General features: G+C 44.9%; 1 protein-coding gene across 2 annotated transcripts in view; it reads left to right on the plus strand.

The window, feature by feature from the left end:
• The window catches only part of TMEM253 (transmembrane protein 253), a 104,361-nt gene that overhangs the window by 9,386 nt on the left and 75,162 nt on the right, over nt 1-19,813 (plus strand). For both annotated transcript variants that reach the window (XM_078644097.1, XM_078644096.1), the window contains exons 3-6: nt 4,775-4,885; nt 5,326-5,385; nt 9,422-9,532; nt 13,127-13,273. In XM_078644097.1, coding sequence (XP_078500223.1) covers nt 4,775-4,885; nt 5,326-5,385; nt 9,422-9,532; nt 13,127-13,273 — 429 coding nt within the window. The remainder of the gene's footprint in view (nt 1-4,774; nt 4,886-5,325; nt 5,386-9,421; nt 9,533-13,126; nt 13,274-19,813) is intronic.

Genomic DNA, 19,813 nt, shown 5'->3' on the forward strand with positions numbered 1-19,813 from the left:
AGGGGCAGCCAAAGATACTATCTCTTCATCAAGGATAGCAATACAATTACCACCTGCGGGAGCTACATTATCAGTGCTGGGCACTACTGGGTTAGACGGGAGCGTGTTTACCAACAAGTCTTCGGAAATAGGAGATTGATCCATTTGGACTGGATCTAGAGTCTCTATTTCATTAGTTGGCCTTTTAGCTTCACTCAGATGGTTCAAACCTTTGCCGGGCTCAAGAGGACACCCGGGAATGAGCCCACCTTGGTTAAGTAAAAGCACTCTTAAAATATGGATTACCGTATCCAAAACACAATCAGACCCACCGACAAATTTTTCCAGTAGACGTAAAATTGATGATAACAAAGACTCCAAAGAGAACAGAGATTTGGAAATTAAATTATCATCAACAATCGGGGGGCTCACAGCAGTATTATTTAAATTGGTGCCGGAGCACGGGGTGAGGTTTAACTGGGCTAAAGAGAAATCTGATTTATTAGAGGGAGTACTGTTGTGTGGATGAAGTTTAGAGGTTAATGGGACTTCATTAAAATTTGTTTTAGTCATAAAATCGGTAAAAATGGATTCCGAAAACTTCTTTTGGGAGACTAAATCTATATCAGGTAAAGTGAAGTCCCCCACCGGTACAACCAGGATAGAAGAAGAGTCTGGAATGATCGTTGATTGCTCCGTAGTTGGATGAGAGGGTTTAGGCAGTCTAAATTCGGCCGTTTTTAAGGTGACATTTGAAGTATTCAGAATAAAACAATCAGAGACTACAGAAGGAGTTTCCCTTTGCAACCGTGAGTCCAAGAGAGCGGGAGGCGGGCCCTCCACTGCCTCGGAGAGGCGGTTTCCAAAATTAACCAAGGCGGGAACCTCAATTAGATTGATATTATCCTTAACAAGGGAAGAAACCGCCTCGGACACTTTGCCTTCAGTGTCTATGACATCCAGCACGACTTTATCTTTTCCCCTTTCCCATAAGCTGAATAGTTGACACTGCCCTTTCAGTTGCATAGAGGAATTAATTTTATTCCTCAGGGGATTCGATTTTGTCTTAGAACCTGACCTACCTACTATTACTCGACCAGACCGGAGTTTTTTTGCCGTCATATTTGTTTAGGTTTAAAAAACACACAATATAAAAATACATAACAGAGCAAAAGCACTCTTAGAATAATGTCAAACAATTTATAATTTATAGAATAGCAATAATTACAATACGGCAAAGATAAAAGGAATAAAATCAATGGAACTGGGCCCAGCCCAGCCTCCTTCGGCCTCTGACGGTCCCGCCCTTGACCCGGGCTTCTCCCGGGACGCTCCCGCGCAGCGGAGAGACGTACTAAGTTTATAGGGGAGTGATGGAGGGGGGCGTGGCGAACAGGGAGAGCGGCCCAGGTGACTCGGGTCAGCAGCAGGTACTCCTGGGAACCGGAGTCCGAGCACCGCCTCGCTCGCAGCCCTGCTCCAGCCAACGCCCGCAGCAACAGTTACCAAAGGATTACACTCCTCAGCACCCACAGGGATAAAGCGCCGCGAAGCGGGTCCGGCAAGAGGTAGCGCTTTACTGAGGGAGGAGCGCTCAAAATTCCGATGGGGCCAAATAGCAACGCCAACAGCAAAGGTTCAGGTCTGGCAGGTAAGCACAAGGAAGCAGTGAATCCGCCAAGGGATTAAAGACTGGTGATTTTAACTGTCTCGAGGGGGGCGTGGCGAACAGGGAGAGCGGCCCAGGTGACTCGGGTCAGCAGCAGGGACTCCTGGGAACCGGAGTCCGAGCACCGCCTCGCTCGCAGCCCTGCTCCAGCCAACGCCCGCAGCAACAGTTACCAAAGGATTACACTCCTCAGCACCCACAGGGATAAAGCGCCGCGAAGCGGGACCCGCGAAGCGGGTCCGGCAAGAGGTAGCGCTTTACTGAGGGAGGAGCGCTCAAAGTTCCGATGGGGCCAAATAGCAACGCCAACAGCAAAGGTCCAGGTCCGGCAGGTAAGCACCAGATGTATTATTTAATTGTTGTATTATAGTATTCTCAATTTGTGACCAGTATTTTTGTGACCAGTAAAGAGTGTTAACAAGTGACCAATCTACTTATAGGTTGAGTCTTTCACATTGCAGTAGGTTGTAATGTATACTATTGAGGAAAGTCTCAAATTGCGAGTCACTATGATTTGAGTCCATCACATGAATGGTGACCTGTTAAAGTAAAGAGACCACCATGTGTGATTGCTTATTATTAAAGCAAACTTGAAAAAATAATATGCAGCCTGTTTTCCTTAAAGTAAACAGGATGTGTTTAAAAATAAAGGTTTACCTTTTTATGCTTGTTTAACAGGGGGCAGTGGTCCCCTGAATCAACATTTCTTTTTACATTCTCATAGGGAAAAGGGTCCCAGGAGGCCCACTTCCCTTACCTCCCCTTTGTTGTGTTGGTAAGGTATGAATGTTTTTAGACTGGATTTTCTGTAAGAAAATATTGATGCATAAGATTTTCAATATTTGAAAGAGACATCCCTTCTAGATACCGAATTGGTATTCATATGGAATCCTCGTTTAAGAGTTGGTCAAGCTTCCTAAAAATGAATTAGTACAAGTACTAGAAAAAAACATTTTAATAGTCACAAACACCAAATTGGAGTGGTTGCAACCGTTACATTGCTTAGTGCATCTGGCCCATATTTCTCTAGAAATCTTTTTAAGAATGTTCTAACCTTCTTTTTAATGCATGGTTTAGAAAAGCTAAAAAAGCGTTTTGCTACAAAATACAAACATTTTTGTCATGACACTATCTGAATACAAAAATGTTTTTTATGTTTCATTATAAACAGTTCAGAAATGTACATACAGCCTAATGTATAGTATTTGACATCATCTTCATTAAAAGTGCCAGTATACAATAATAAGAAGTTACGCAGAACGATGTAAATGCTGCTGTATTTTTTAAAAACATACATGACAGAAGAATATGGACTATACTTTCCTGTGGTACGAAAGGAGCTGAACAGTAGGGTGGATCTTTGTCCAGAACCTCCCAGCATATGCAAAGTAAACTAAACAAAGTCGAAAAAGTAGCAGGCAGTACCATTGATGAATAGGATCCACTACATATCTTTGGGGCTGACCAACTCTAATTTATTTACCATATGTGACACCCTTATTGTTTTCTATTTTAAATTGAAGGGCTCTGCCTTAGTGCTTTTGGACTTCATTACTTCACCAAAACACTCTCAGTTGTTGCTTAAACTACGAAAATATGTGTAGTTTAAACTACGCACCAATGTTAGAACAAATTGTTACTCCTACCATTACTAGAACGAAGAGATGTGAGGAATGAGATAGATCAGAAAATTGCTGATTGACGTCAGGGGACAGAGGACTGGTAGGTTTTGAAAGCTTGGCAGTTGAATGGTTGTTTTTTCGAAATAGGTGGTGGAATTGTAGAACACAATTGCTGATAGAGCACTTGTTTAGTGGTGAGAGTGACTGGTTTGGAATTAGTAGGCCTGGTGGAGTTTACATCTGGGCTGCAGTATGCATAAGAACAGGTTTCAGTGAGAGTAAGGCATTAGATTGATAGCTGGAAGGTTTCTAGATACTTGATGACTTCTCATACTTGTGTCAGTGGAAGAACAGTTCCAGTGGATGTTTGTTAGTGCCAGGTTGCATCTGGGACTACTATAATGTGGCAGGGGATCTCCTCAATGGATAATATAGCAGAATATTTGGGGGAAATATTATATTGTGATTTAAAAATATTATAGTGTAAATATCGACCTCAAAAACAGCGTGAAAGAATTATGTACAGGTAAATATAGATTTGCTATTCTTAACTCCACACCCACATCCCTTGAAGATGTATGGACCATGAATGTACATATATGTGGAGTTCAGTATAGTACACCTATAAGCACATATATTTACTTCCCATCAAGATATTTTTGTATTTGATATTTAGGTTACAGTATTTTTGTATGACAAGAACCTACCCCTATATTCTTGTACAAATCCTCCTAGATGGTGTGGTCGTTTTCAAAGCTGGTCTTGATATGTGACAGAAGAACAGATCAATGACTGTGATTAATTAGATGGTGCACCCTCTTCCGATAGCCGCCATATCCTAACAACCCACATGAAGGAATGCCTTTGGCAGGAACAAAGCGCTCTTAAGGAAAATAAACTTTGGTAAAACTGCTAATTGTGTCTGGTGGTCTTAGACAATATGGAATAGGGACCAGGCCCCCAAAAAGAAGCCTGATCTGTATGTAAAACAAATGTTTCTTGTCCCCGTACATACACACGAGTCCCATGTAGAAAAACACAACATGGCAATCCACTGGCCCCTCACCATGAGCTGCACATAAGGCTTTCCCGAATCTAGGTATGGCAAATTGGAGAAGCTGTTAAGGATATTTGGACGCCCTGTTCAATCACCGCTTTCCCAAGAGCTCAAGGTCTAACTACAGACAAAATATGAAAACCATTTCATACCAGTCTAGTAGACTTGAAGCCCTAATTAACGACATACTAGATTCTAAGTGTCTACTTTTGTGTAATGCACTCAGCATTGGCTCCAGAGGACTCTGCACAGTGGGTCTTATAATCAAGTGCGTAGACGTTTGCTAGCAAGACCATCTTGGCGATCCTCTCCTTAGTGCAGAGAAATACATATGACGTAGTGACATTTGTCTGAGAAGTGGTGCACAAGAGGTCTGCCGCGGTCGTAGGCTGCTTTTGTCACATTCTGTTATCCCTTATTGACTATACTCCCTTTCCTCTCTTGCAGTTCTTTCAGATTTTCCTCGGAGCTGTCTCTATTCCCATTGCCGTCTCGCTTGCCTGTCTGGATTCTGGTTGTAATGTCGCCATGGGAATGCCCCTCTGGTCCAGCATTTCGGTAAGCTTAGCAGACTATGAACGTACTCAGTCTGAATAAACCTAAATGGAACACTTTTTTGGCAAAAACACCATCCAACTGTTCTGCTTGCTTCATGTCAAGGGGTCTGATCTGTACAGTGAAAGGTCCTGTTTACTTTCTTTTATTTGGACTCCTTGTGGTGGTCCCTAAGATGCTGAGACACGTTGGCAGAGACGGAGGCTAATGTGTTCCTTTCGCTTCTTGCTCCTGAGCATCTTTACAATGATCTAGAAGGTGCCACCAGCCTGTCATCTCTTCTCTGATGTTCTTCCCCTACTCTTTGATCTTGACAAGCCCCTGCTTTGTCTCAGTGAAGGCTTCGGATCTCTCCTATCCCCCTAGCCCTGGGTTGCCAACCCTGCCCCGGAAGTTCCCCAGTTTTGACTGCTGACTGTTTCCTGTCTCTTCTGTCTCTACAGTACGTCTTCACTGGGCTGCTTGCGCTGGCGCTGCTTTGTGGACCCAGGAGGGTCGTGAAGGTGAGATGGTTTGTCACTCTTTTCCCTCGTGCCCTCTTGTACATACCTCTTCTAACGGGTTTGTGTATTGGTGCTCATTACTATTACACTGGTAATTAATTAGTAGGAACTGGGTTGGAAGTTAGATCAATCAGGGAATTGTGAAGCGCAGCTACTCACCCGCGAGGGACTCAAGGCACTGGGGGGGGGGGGCAGCTCAGTTGAGTGCTGGGTCATCCGAAGAGCCAGGTTTTGAGTTCCTTCCTGAACTGGGGCAGTGTAGGCACTTGCCAGAGGTGGAGGGGGAGGCCGTACCAGGCCTTGGCTGTGAGGTGAGAGAAGGACTTTCCTCCCATTCTGGTCTTGTAGATGTGTGGGATGGTGGCCAGATAGAGTGCTACTATTGTTGTGCTTCACGCTGTGGTGCATACTGCTGGAAGCATGGAGCAAGCACAGTGCACTCATCCTGTTTCATGCAAACAGATGGTTTGCAAGATAAACAAACCTACGTTCAGGTTTTCTTGCAGCACCAAAATATTTCATGGAAAGGATCGACTGCATATGACGATCATTCTGCCCAGTCATACAAAAGTGTACAAACAAAATTTACATTAGAAAACATACAACAAAATTAATTCACTTACTCAAGTAAAAGAAAGACCTCGAATCTAAGTGTGAGGTAATTTATTAGGGCTAATGCCACAAGGTCATGGACTACAAAAACAGGACACGGAGGAGTAGACACTGTCTTTAAAATAATCTTTTAATATTGAAATGTATTAAAATGCTGCTGCTTTGCATGCAGCCACTTAAATTGAGGTCAATAATCAAGTTTTGATGTAATGCTCAGTCGGAAGAAAGCATCAACGCGTTTGGTGCTCGCTGCACCTTGGTCACTCACGACGCCGATCGTGCATATTGATTGGCATTTTAAACTTACTTGAATTACTACATTGACATAGACAAACATGCATAAGGGCACTCAAGTTAGCTGAGTAAAACTAAACAAGCATTGGCAAAGCCAATAGCTCTGACTTTAATGTGGCAATGCATGGAGATATATGTCCATTCTCAAAACAGTTTGCATGCATTAGCACATCAAAGCCAAACTTATTGGTTTTGCCAATTATTGTTCAGTATGGAAGCAATAATTGTTAGTGCACATGCAAAACAGGTACATTTTTACCTAGTAGTATTTTGTTTTGAACAGTTTCTGTTTTAGTTGGTATTATTACTGTGTGTGCCCTACTCTCAATTGCAATGTGTTCTATGATCACCAAGAATGTAAATCCAGTATTTGTAAAGTGCAAACAGCTCCCCGAAGGCATCCCGGCGCTGGGGGCCGTCGGGAAGATTAAGCAAGCTATTGCCCAGAGTCACACGGTGCTGGGCTGACCTGTCGCTGGTGCCTGGGATCGAACCGTGAGCACCAGATTCCAGCGTCAGTCGCCCTGGCCTTAGCGCCACACCTCTTCCCTACACCTCTACTATAGTTTAGAAGTGCATCACTACACAAAATATAAATGGCCAGTTTATTTTTCTAGAACATAATATCAAATTGTTTCTAAGTGATCTGAATTTTGACAAGTAGGGGAGCTGAGGTTAAGTGAAGTAACATCCAGGATCACCTGCCATGGCTAAGCGGGAAAGCCAGGGCAGGAACCGAGGTGGTAGCACAGTCACCACTTGAGCCATTGCACAACATCTGGCAAGCAGAGGCCTGCTAAGCCGTAGAGAAAAGTAAATATGATTCGTCATAGCAACCCAATGAAAGGCTGGCCAAGTATTGGTGTTTGCCCGCTATGTGTCTGTGTCCTGACCCTACTAGCTTTTTCATATGGTTCAACAAATCTCTTTCTAAGACACTGAGGGTTATTGGAAGATATCTTTGCATATATACTTGTTCGGCTTATTTTATAAAACTTACTTGCGTTTTCCATCTGTTCTGCTAGTAATGATACAATTCTGGTGCCTGTTCTGGGTGTAAGGAGACCTTGTACTGCTGATGTTCATGGCACAGGAAGCTTAAGAAAATGGTGTTCGCTTTCTAATAGCCCAAACTATTCGCTTTTGTTATGTTTGCTGCCTTTGTGTTGGTTATGTCCTCCTTTATTTCTTTTCTACTCGTTTTGCTTTTTTTTTCTTTCTTTTCTTAATCTCCTCTTCTTTTTTCCTTGTCTTTGTTTAATGTTTGGTAAGACGCTTATCTGTTTCTTTTCTCCGTTGCTCTTTCATTCTCTGTGATTTTAGGCCTCGCGTGGCGTTGCAGCGCAAAGCGCTGCTCACCTCAGCGAGAGATTTTGTGAGAGAGGACTTTGAGAAGAGGGCTTGAAGCCCCGCCCCCTCATTTCCATTGGTTGGCGTCACTGTTTTATGGTAATGGTGGGCTGCCATTGGAAATAAGCTTTTTGGGTTGCCTTCCTTTGGCTTTTTGTTCCGGCCCACCCGGACTGGCTCGTCTGGTTTCCTTCTGTCGCAAATGAATTCTTATCTTTACAAGGCGTCACGTGTACTGCACGCTCTGGGCTTCCTGCAACCACGTTGCCTTCCCGCCTGGAGCACCAGTCGGCTCTCTCATTGGTTAGCGGGAATTGAATCTCTGCAGCCTTCGCTGTCCATCATAATAATTTGTTTCAAATGTTCATTCACCCCACTTCTCTTGCTCTCAAAGAAGGAGCAGCCTGGTTCAGATACTTTTCCTGGAAAAAGAGGGGCTTTGCAGTGTTACCTTTTTCATTCAGTTTCACATAATGTATGCCAGTGATCCTAATCCGTACGGCGGCTCTCTGTATGCTGGTGTCGCATACAGGGAGACTCTGCGCTGAATAATTGAATTCTCTGCCAATGGGATTCCCGGCGTAACAGTTTCACATAATGTATGCCCGCGATCCTGATCCGTACGGCGGCTCTCTGTATTCTGGTGTCGCATACAGGGAGACTCTGCGCTGAATAATTTAATTCTCTGCCAATAGGATTCCCGTCGTGTCAGCTTATCTGTTTAAGGCAGCCTATCAAGGCAGTCCATGTAACCACACCCTCGAATTGAGTCACCCGACATCCTGTTTGCTAGAGTCTGCAGTGTCCCTACCTGCCCTTTTATAATGCACTAGTATGGGTAAATGGCTGCAGGAACAGAGTATTCATAGTGCATGTTTTCTTGTAAAATCTCTCTCTATATATACTTATATTTTTGTATCTGGCACATATTTAACACAGCCATACCTCCAACCAGCTGCAAATCGTTTCAAAGAGAATTAGTTTTATTGGCGCTGGAGCATCTTGAATATGTGGTGCCCTAAGCAAAGCATTATGCTTTGTGAGGTTATACGTTGATAGTGAGTGGTTTGTGTGATTACAAAAATCAGGATGTGACAAGAGGGGCACATGCACTTGTGACCTGACTAGACGGCGAGCTGTGCAGTTTGATGATTGTTAAAACTGTCTTTCTGTTTTACTGCCTTGCTGTGGTCAGAAGTCTTACAAGCATTTGCAATGCAACAGATCTCGCATTTACGCGAGTTTGAGCTATGGGCATTGTAAATGACAATGCCTTTTATTTATGCTTTGGTTTTTAAAACAAAAATAAACGGCAATGTCATTTACAATGCCAATAGCTCAAACTTCCATAAATGCGAGACCTATTGCATTGCAAATGCTTGTTCTTTCTCTTTCCAAGGCTCATTTTCTCTAATCTGTTGACATTTTCACTTCTGGTTTGGGGCCCTGATGGCAATATCCCCGTTCTCCCTCTGTTGTGTCCTAATTCTTTTACTCCTACATAACTCTCTCTCTCTCTTATAACTCCTGCCCCCATCTTCTTACATCTCTTGCCATGTAAATCGGTTTACATGTCATGTCTCAAACATTGATTGGTCCCTATATACTTGTCTCTTAAAAGCCCCTCTTACATTTCCTCCCTCTTGACCCTCCTGTTTCTTACATCTTGTCTGTTCTTTCCCCTGTCTCTTACATCTCCTGTCTTTCTCATCTCATATATCTCATATTTCCTCAAGTCACACTTTTATTGTATATCAGCCATCTCCGAAATCTCTTCCAGATGCAGGCCCTGATGGTGCTGAACCTGCTGACCCTGGTCCTGGCCGGATGTGTAGTGCTTCTCTTCAGCCTGCAGGTGAAGAAGGAGCAGGAGCTGTTCACCCATTACCAGGTAGGTGGGGCTGAAAAGTGCCTTGAGGTTTAGAAGAAGTAGGGCTATATGCTCCTCACACACTATTGTGTACTTCTTTCCGGGTCCAGGGCTCGTGTATGCCAATTGTGCTTCTCACTGTGCCAACTGTGCTCCTCGATGTCCCCCGGGTGCTTCTCACTTTACGGTCTATGCTCTTTATCGCCGCCTGTATGTCTCTTATCCACCCCTACTCTACTTCTCACAATGTCCTGTGGGAGCACCCACTCCTTGTTCCTTTCTAGTCCTTTGTGATCCTCACCTGCTTTTCCACCCTCCCCCCTGACTTCTGTCTGCTCCTCATCAGCCTGTGTGTCTGCTGTACTGACCCATGTGCCCCTCCTCCAATCCCAGCTCCTCCGAGCCATGTGAACGATCACCATCTGGGTCCTACTCGCAGCCCACGTATGATCATCTGCGCCTATGTGCACATGGCTAGCCCCGGTGGGCTCATCCTGTGCTGTTCCATGTTTCCTTCCCGCCTTTTCTGGCCCCTACTTGTGTTCTCCGCTGGCCCCTGCATTATGTAAGCCAGAGGACACAACCCTTGGGCCCTCATACATCATTGCATTGAGCAGAGAGTGGGGACCCTAGGGCCTGTGTTCACCTACCTCTGTTTCAAGATTGCTAAGAAAAATAAAGGAGCACTGGATTTGTTCACACTGCGAGGAGCAGCCCAGATGGGTGATGGTGGGGGATTACTGATGACAAGAGACAGAGGTACAATTAAAGGCGAGGTGGAGGGAGAGTAGATCCTCCTGCGCTCCATCACCACTCTCCACACATTGAGCATCATGATAGGATCTCAGTAGTGGAGCAGAGAAGGTGAGGTCTGCGGAACACGAAGTGGAAACAACTGAGATAGCAGAGTACATGTACTTGAGGACAGGCCACGGAGACCTCCTCTGAGGGACGTGAACTGGAGTCCTTCAAAAAATCAGCAGAGAAACTCCAAAGGCTGGAAGAGCATCAGGTTGTGTAGAGTGACCGAGCTTTGCTAGCTGGAGTTTCCAGCAAGGACCTCAGAGGAGGCTTTTCAGCATAAAGTGACTGAGGTTTTGGCCGACCTGTTGGCCATACAAGCTGTGGAAGAAGAGGCTTTACAGACTGTCCACCAGCAAACAAGTTTTGGGTGGAGGATTGTGTGGTATGGTGTTGAGGATTTTTGTGATGGAGTGCAAAGAGTGAATTATTTGGGTAGCCATCAGCAAGGTCGAAGCGCTGATGGAAAATTGCACCTGCTGTTTTTCCCCGGCCTGCACCCTGCTGCATTGGCCAGGAAAAGGGCCCTGTTGAGTATCAAGAGATGCTAGGCTTGCCATTGCAATGAGCTTTCCTGTAACATTGAAATCTGAGTAGATGTGGAAGAGATTTCTGTTTTCATAGGCTAAATCTAAAGAACCTTCAATATGACAATATGCATCCTAATCTAGATTGAATGGCTGTGTGTCGGGTTTAAGGAAATCGGATTGGGTGTTTTTGAGCTTTCTGGGCAAGGCAGACTCATGGATTGCTCCTCCAGAGGTGGCTTGGGGTGTTCTTGTTATTGGTTTTCTCTTAACTTTGGGAGCAGAAAATCTGTGGTCTCTCCACTATCACTTTCCCCTACAGAGTTTCTAGGAACTACAGCAATTTCTATTACTTTTAGTCTTTGGAGCCAGGCTTAGTTAAAAGGAATGTTCATCTGTCTTTTGGTGGACTTGAACTATATATACTATAGGCCAAAGCACCATTTTCCAGCAGGACGTGGTGTATTCACCTTCGGAATGGATTGCATTGGGTGGTAGCCTGCTAGATCCACGGCTGGGTCTCAGTAGAGCATTATGTCAAGGGACATCTGTGCAATTTGTTTTGTTCTCCTGTGGTTCACGTATATAGGTGGATTTGGAATGTTTAACTCACTTCTTCAGGGTGGTGGATATGAACGTTGGTGAGAAGATGTAGATGTTTTGGTACAGCTTGAATGGATGCACCAATGAGGTGGCATACGCTTAACTACACATATGGCTTGGAGCCATGTGGTTCGTGTGATGATGCCAGGGGCTATGTCTATGTTGCATGTGCGCTATTGGTGTAGGCTGATGGGTGAGTACACTTTTATCTAGATTTGCCGCTGGGGTGACAAATGCTTATCCGACAAGATGGCTTGAGGGTGGAGATGTGCGAATGATGGTGCCAGGAGTTGTGTCTGATGTAAAGTCTTAGTGTTCATACATCTCGATCTGCATTTACTATTGAGAAGACAAACATTGAATCAAATGTATAGACTGGAGGTGTGATGAGATGAGAAGGATGGAGCAGAGGTTTATGTAGATGGCAAACACTGAGCCAGCTTTGACCCAGTGCTGTGTGCCTGTTGGAGTTAGAGGCTGTGTCCAACGAATAGAGTTTGAGTGATATAGATTAGGACAGACTTGCTGAAATGCTGACCTGCTGGAGAGAAGCACAGAGGACAGGCAGTAAATAAGCATTGACTATGTAGAGGCTGTTGAACTCTTCCTTTCATGATTGTCTCTTTTCCGTATTTGATAGCGACATGAAGTGTAAGAAGGGCTGCAATGAAGAGTTGCATTCCTAGACTGTAGAGATTTAGGACCAGAATCCTTCTCCACCCTAACGCAGTTAGACAGAGACTGGCATAAGATACACAAGTGAGTGACATCCTTTTCTACGTCTGGACTGGGAACCTCCAATGAGTCTGCAAGAGGAGCTGGTGTGTGCTATATATTGTCTCATTGGCTAAACAGGCACCTAATCTTTTCACTGGTGCCTATAAGCTTCACATTGGCTCCTGTATGCTCACCACTGGTTTCTACATGGCTTTCATCCACCGCTGCGTGCTCCCTATGCACCACAGTGTGCTCTTCACTGGCTCCTGCGTCCTCTTTATTGCCTCCTGATTGTTCCTAAGAGGCCTGTGTGTGGTCATCACAGGCTCTCACAAGCCCTCTTAAGATTTCATTGACTGCTTTTGTATTGTTTACTATCCAATGGGCACTCCTCAGTGTTGTCTGTGCGCCCTGGACACTCTCCACTAAGCCTCATGGTGTTGTTTACTGTTCCATGCACACTCCAGTCTGCTTGTGTGCATGTTACTCTTCTTTCCTTGAATGCTCCTTACAGACCCTCTATTGTCCTCATAGGTAAAACCCAATGTGCGTCTGTCTGTTCCCACTATGTTCTTCACCTACCTGGGTCCTCTTCATAGGTCCATGTGCGCTTCTCACCAGTGCATGCTTGCTCTTCGTCACCCCTTGTGTGCTTACACTTATTTCTTTTTGGCTCCTCACCTGCCCCTTAATACTTCTCTGTGTCTTCTGTGTGCTATACATGAGTCCCTTCATTTTCCTCTCTGACCAGCATGTGTGCTTTTACATGACCACACACAAATGCATGCCCCTCACTCACCCCGGCACACCTATTTTCTTTTATACAAATTCACCGCTGCTGCTCGTCAGCCCTTGCATAAGGTTTGCTGAGCCCTGCGCGATCTTTACTGCTTCCGTGAGCTCCCCACAGACCCATCTGTGCTTTTGTATCTTATATTGTTTTCTCCATTTGATGTTCTCCTCTCAGAGACATGGTGTGCTGGTGATTAAGGCCACTGCCATCGTGCTTACCTGCCTCAGCCTCCTGACCTCAAGCCTCACCCTGCTCCTCCTTGCATGCCGGAAACCTTGGAGGTCCCTGAAGATCCAGGCCCTTTATCAGGAGCTACATGAGGTACGGACACGCTACCCCTTAGTAATATATATTAATAACTTGTGCCACGGAGACAAGGGCAGGTACGTACAGTGGTGCCCAAGTGAGCCACTTAGGGCCTCATTACAAGTTGCCATGAAAAGAAAAGTGGAATAGAGTACTCGGAATCAGGCTGGACGATGCAACAGAGACCATGACCACCATCGGAGAGCAAAATATCACTTTACTAGGACAGGTTTGCGGCTAGATTTTAAATATTACAATCAAAACAAACACAGGCCTCATTAATCCATTAACGCAGCCTACCCCCACTCTAAAGCCTTCCCCAAAATATCAACTCACCCAGTCAAACGACACCGACATTCAATACTGTCATCCAACATACCTTCAAACCATTCAAACCACAGTCCTTTTAACCTGACCAAGTCCCCCACCCTTTGAGCGTACTGCCTAAGCCCTGGGCTTCCCTGTCTTCAAGGAAAACTCTGACTAGGCCTTTTCCACCCCCTCTACCACCCAAGGAACTTTATATGGCTGTCTCATAAATCGCCTATAAAAATGGATATCTCCCCACTGTAGGAGGCTCGCTCTTTATGTGATATATCAAGAATCTGATATAGCGTGTAAAGAGTCCAGGGGTTCCCTTATGAGAAGATAGGGGCTTGCTCTAGCAATCCCAAAGTGCTCTATTAGGGGTTGTGTGGTTGAGCAGCCTTAGGTTTAACACAGAGGAGTGCAAGGCATTTACAAATACACACAATAATTAATAAATGACACATACCACTCAGGAAGCAGATCTATACCAACTTATAAAAAAAACAAGTGTCTTTATATATGTTTAGGCATCAGAAAAAAATCGTCCAGGTAAGTAAGTTTTTAAATATAACTTATTTTCCCTTTAAAAAGTGGACACAGTGCAATTTCTGAGTTCTGCAATATTATCCTATGGAAGGAAGAACAGGTTTTGCAAACAGATATAATACAGTGACTTACAAGATCAATTTCCAGGAGTTAAGGTGAGTGGTGGGCAAGGTCCCAGGCAGCACCAGCAGTACACCACCAGTGGCATGAGGGTGGCCCTGCTCATGGTGAAGAACAGCGTCGGGAGCCCAACAGGTTTCTATGGCAATCAATCTCTGCAAAGAGAGTCTGCAGGTTCTGGCTGGAAGGCCAGTTGGGTTAAACCAACATGGGGGTTCAAGCTTTGCGATACTCAGGAACGTAGGGATACCTGGGGTCCTCTTCTCCACGACCCGGGGACGACAGATGCAGAGGTGACTTTAGGCGGGGCGTTTTCTTGCCAGGAGCAGTTGCGATCGAGGGACCTGCATGCCAAGGCTGGCGGTGACGTAGGGGAAATCATAAGGGGTGAAATCACAATGGACGCAAGCTCTAGAGGGCAGGGGACCTTGTTGACACTGGTGGCCCACTGCAACTCGGGCCGAAGGCGACGGATGCAGTGGTGGCTTCAGGTGTCGGGTTTTGGCAGTTCCAGATACCTCAGAGTCTTTTCTTTTGGAGTTTCTGCAGGATGCAGTTCTTCAGGAAATCTTGGTCTTTATTGAAGGCAGGCAGTCCTACGCGGTTTTGAAGGCACATAGCTGCAGGAGGAGTCATCTTTGGCACAGGTTTGACAGAGAATGGCAGGCAGGACAGCAGGGCTGGGGCCAAGCCAAGTGCTCTCTTCAGACTCTGCTTTTGTAGCTCTGTGTGTCCCTCTTTTTTGTAGGTTATAAGGATCTGCTTCTCTAGTGCCAGGGGCTCCCCTAAATACTGAATTTGGGGTCCTTTTGGGGAGTGTAGGGTAGTAATCAATGGGTAATTAACCAATCAGAACCATAGCCCTATTAGCCAATCAGAGCTCAAAACCTAAGCCCTGGGTCCAATAGAAACCGTAGCCCTATGAACCAACCAGAGCTGTAGCCCTATCAGCCAGTCATAAAGCAAATCCTAAGCACTGAGTCAAATTGAAACCCTAGCCCTGAGAACCAATCAGAACATTAGGCCAATCAGCCAATCAGAACTCAAACCCTAAGTCTGAGGTTCAATAGAAACCCTAGCCCTAGGAACCCATCAGAATATGGATGCAACAGCCAATAAAAAAACCTTTGCCAAGAAAAACACCTATAACCGATCCTTCTCTGGTATGGCTCCTAGGACCTGGAATGCTTTGCCCATTGAAACAAGAATAAACTCTTCCACTGCCTCCTTCAAAAAAGAAGTGAAAGCGATTCTCATGGCAAAATTCACGTGAAATCCTTGACTTATTACTGTATTTTATTAATGGTTCTGTTTTTGTGCTCCATAGTGTCCTTTTGTTTTTTCGCTAGTTTATTTTTACGTTTATGAGCTTTGTATAGCTGTTTCACCTATATCTTTGTGTGCAATGTCTTGTTTTTTACATATGCCTTGTAAAGCGCTCTGATACTCGCAAGGGTCTCGTTCGTGCTATATAAAACCTTCAAAATAAATAAAATAAAATAAATAAGAACCCTATCTAAAGAGCATGTGCCTTAAACTTAAGGGGCTGTGCAAGGTATTAGGGTAGGCAGAGGCCTGGTCAGGTGCCCTGTCGGCCAATCAGTGAAGCCAAAACTGGTGTGCAAGGGGGCTAGGAGCTGCTCCTGAGCAGAGAACCTACTTGGATACAGACAGGTCCAATAAACTCTTTGCAGGCCCTGTTCTACCAGGCAGATAAGGCCCAAATGTATAACTACTGAATACTGCTTTTCGTGCACTCATAAACCTTGTTTTTCTTGTAAAACCGAGTGCTGCATACACTTTACAAACAAAATATATCCCTTTTGTAACCAAAAATCAGGTTAAGCAGTCTGTTAAACACTCAGCTTAGGGTCTATGGTGTTTTTGCCTTTTTGGATCCTAGAAAGGAGTTGGGTTACAGGGAATTGCCTTATAGCAGCCTTAGAAAAGTCAATTTAAACACTCCTGCCGTTAAAAAACAGCAGTTTTAAGTAAAAATGACACTGCACAGAGTCTGTGCTCTTAACACCTTTAGTTTGAGCTGGCTCATCCAGCCTCTCTTCAGCCCGTACTAAGGACCATTCCTTTATTCCAGTTGTAAACCATTTTGAAGTCTTATCTGATGTAGATTGACTCCCACAAACTCTCTCAGGGCCTATGTTCACCGAGCAAAGTAAAGGTCCTGTTGCAGTAAAGAAGGGAGGTACGACAGTGTCAGTGTGTGCTAGGTGCACTTTTTGCTTCTTGAGTTGGAATATCATAGGTCTTAAGCACAATATTACCACCCCAGACTTGCTCAGTTTTATTGTTAATTTCGATATCATAGTTTGTCAAGAAACGTGGGCCACTATGTCCTGGGTTTGCATCTATTCAAGCCCTGCCTTAGATTCCTCACGAGGAGAGCTAGGGTTGGTATTTCGGTTTGGCTTCAACCAAATCTTAATGTAGAGGTGGTAAATATTGACATGGCAGCTCCACCTTCCAGGCTCAGCTTATTAAGGACAAACTGAGTTCCTTTTATTTTAATTTGGTTAATTTCTATGATAATGATTTTACTAATTTTGTTTGTGTACCAACCTAAGTATCTCCTTTGTGAGGATTTTAACGCCAAACTAGCAAGAAACAGAGGAGTTGGAAGACATGGGCACCGCCAACCATAAGGGGCCCATAGATAGCAGAGGGAAAGAGCCGAGTCACTATTTAGCTGCAAATGATCTAGTGGATATTGTTTGTTACTTTCAGGGGTGATGGACCCATTCTACACTCCTTTAGTGGCAGTGGACAAGCCTCAATAATTTACTACATATATTTGTTTTCCAATTTGTTTTTATTGACTTTTATAGGTGGTACATATGAGCATATCGCAGTAACATGTTCAACTGTCGTCCCCATAGTATTAGACCCAATCAGTGTAGCCAGAGGGTGGATGCCAGCACATGATGTGCATTAGTGTTCTGCCGCTTAAGTTGATTTGAGAGACATTACATGCAGTACCAGTAGCGGTCGGCAGTAGGTGTTTCTGCAGGGCGATGACGTGGGCAGGGGGAGGGGCAGGGTGGGGGGTAGTAATGTATCGATTACGGAGTTTTACAGGTAAGTAAACATTTAAATAAATAAAACGAATTTCGTTGCGCGCACTGCATCATGTGATGCAGAAACACCTACTGCCGACCGCAACTGTGCAGTACAAGCCGATGTCGATAACAGGAAACACAATGGCAAGGTCTAGTCTCTTATAGGGGCAATTTCTGTGTCTCAACAATCATGGGGCTATCGTCTAGTACCTACCATGCCGCGAAATGAAGCTTTAACCCTGCCGAGTTTGGCCTAAGGGGGACAACATTTAAGTCTGCTCGTAAGGCTCGCCCTTTCCACTAATAACGATGGGCCTTATTATCAAGAAAGGGCGATACATTATCGCCGCTTTTATCTGCAGGAAACTGCCAATAAAGCGGCGATAATGGACTTGATAATATGCCCTTGTGAATTCCCATAGAAGCCCAGGTTAACACCAGAACCTGGGCTTCTATGGGAATTCACAAGGGCCTATTATCAAGCCCATTATCGCCGCTTTATCAGCAGTTTCCTGCCGATAAAAGCGGCGATAATGTATCGCCCTTTCTTGATAATATGGCCCGAGATACGCAATATAATGAACAAAAAGAGAAAGAAAGGGACAGCAAAGAGAGAGCGGGTAGGAGAGGAGAGGAGAGGGGCGAGGTGTGTGGGAGAGGCGTGGCGGGGTGTGTGTTCAGCCTCTGTCTGATCTCTGGGGCGTTGTAGGCTCTGCATCTGACAGCGTCATTGGTGGTCGTTGACGTCATGTAGGCAAGGGGCTGTGATATCTATCTCGGGGGTAGGTGAGAGGACAGCCAGGGTCTGCCAAGCGTGTGTCGCCTGGAGTGGGTTCGAGTGTGGCCATCTGTGGACTTTATTACTATATTTTTGTTACAAGGGACTTTCTCCCGACGTTCTCTCATGGCTTGGTATTAGAGACCTTGTGGGGGGAATCCTAATATACTCACCGCTGGTGGGTATTTCCCAGTACGTAAGGCTGAATCCTGAGCAGTACCCATAGAGATTAATCAGTACTCATGGGATGGCTTAAGAATGGTTTGGCTCCTTCGGGAACCCTGGGGTTACTCTTAGCCTCCTTTTTGGGCTGCTTAGCATAGGAGAATGGGGAAGTTCTTTTAGCTCATTACAGCCATCTATGTGCATGTATCAAAAGCCACTTGCAGAAAGTTATTCGGCTAGTCCAGAAATGCCCACCGTGGTTTGACAGGTTTTGTTGTGCCGCTATCCGCTGGTTTAGTGAGGTGCTTACTCCTAATCCCAAGGACCCTAGGGAAATAAGGCAGGCTAGAAAGTCCTATAAAACACCCTAAATAATAGGAAGAAATTCTTGAACAACAGGAATTGGGAACATTTTAAGTGGGCCGCATTGAGAAATAGTAGCAAAATGCTCTGGAATATGGTAAATAAGATTCGATTGAGGGAAGCCCTGCCAAACCCTCTTTTGACCTGCAACATATCTGGCTCAATTTGGGTAATGAACGTCGGCTCTCTTTATTACATAATGGAAGATAAGTCACGGAAAGATCCACTCTTGGCCATTTTGCGTAACCCACCTCCCCTGCACACTATCTTATCAGAGGTGGAGAATGCGATGATACAAAGCCCGGGCGGCAAAGTCCAAGGGCCGGATGGGGTATCCATTGACCTCTTCAAATGTAACATTGAGGCGTGGGGCCCCTTGCTTACCAATTTATTCAGCAATGCCCTGGGTAGCACGATCCTGAGCTCTTGGGCACATTTGATCATAGTGCCAATTTTCCAAAAAGGTGATTGGAATTCATCCAAGTATTACCGTCGAACCTCCCTTATTGATAGTACAGGAAAGATCATAGGTAGGGTGACCTTAAATCCCTTGACATCCTGGACACGTCTAAATAACATTTTGTCCCCCCATCAATATGACTTTTGTCCTTGGGCTAAGTACAGAGGAGTAATGCCTAAACTTGCATTTGATCTTGTGTAAATGTATGATTCCCAATTTCCCAGGCACAGCCCACTGTACCTAGCCTTTATGGATTTATCCACCACCTTTGATTGTGTAAACGGGACCAAGCTTTGGTTGATATTGCTGTATTTGGGAGTTGAAATCACCTTGGTGAATTTCTTGTATAACCTGCATGTAAATCTAGAGGCCAAGAGGGGCTACGGACCAGATGGATACATTTTTGATACATTTTCTTTAGTCAGTGGAGTGTGCCAGGGGAGCATTTCGGCACCTCATTTGTTTATTATTTAAATTAATAATATGAGTTCTCACCTGGTGGTAGGTACAGGCAATAGTCCGAAAATCGCTAGCTCACTGGTCCCAGCACTACTTTATGCAGACAACGGTGTTATAATGGCCAGGACCACAAGAGCCTTGCTCATTTTAGTGAAGTCTTTTGTTTCTTTTATGGGCAGCTTAGATCTGGCAACCAATTTTGGGAAATACCATGTTATGGGGTGCGGCCTTGGGAAGAGGCATATTGCACCCTTGTCAGTTAGTGGCCACTCCCTCAGCTG

The sequence above is a fragment of the Lissotriton helveticus genome, chromosome 5_1, assembly GCF_964261635.1.
Source record: "Lissotriton helveticus chromosome 5_1, aLisHel1.1, whole genome shotgun sequence".
Taxonomy (NCBI): Eukaryota; Metazoa; Chordata; class Amphibia; order Caudata; family Salamandridae; genus Lissotriton; species Lissotriton helveticus.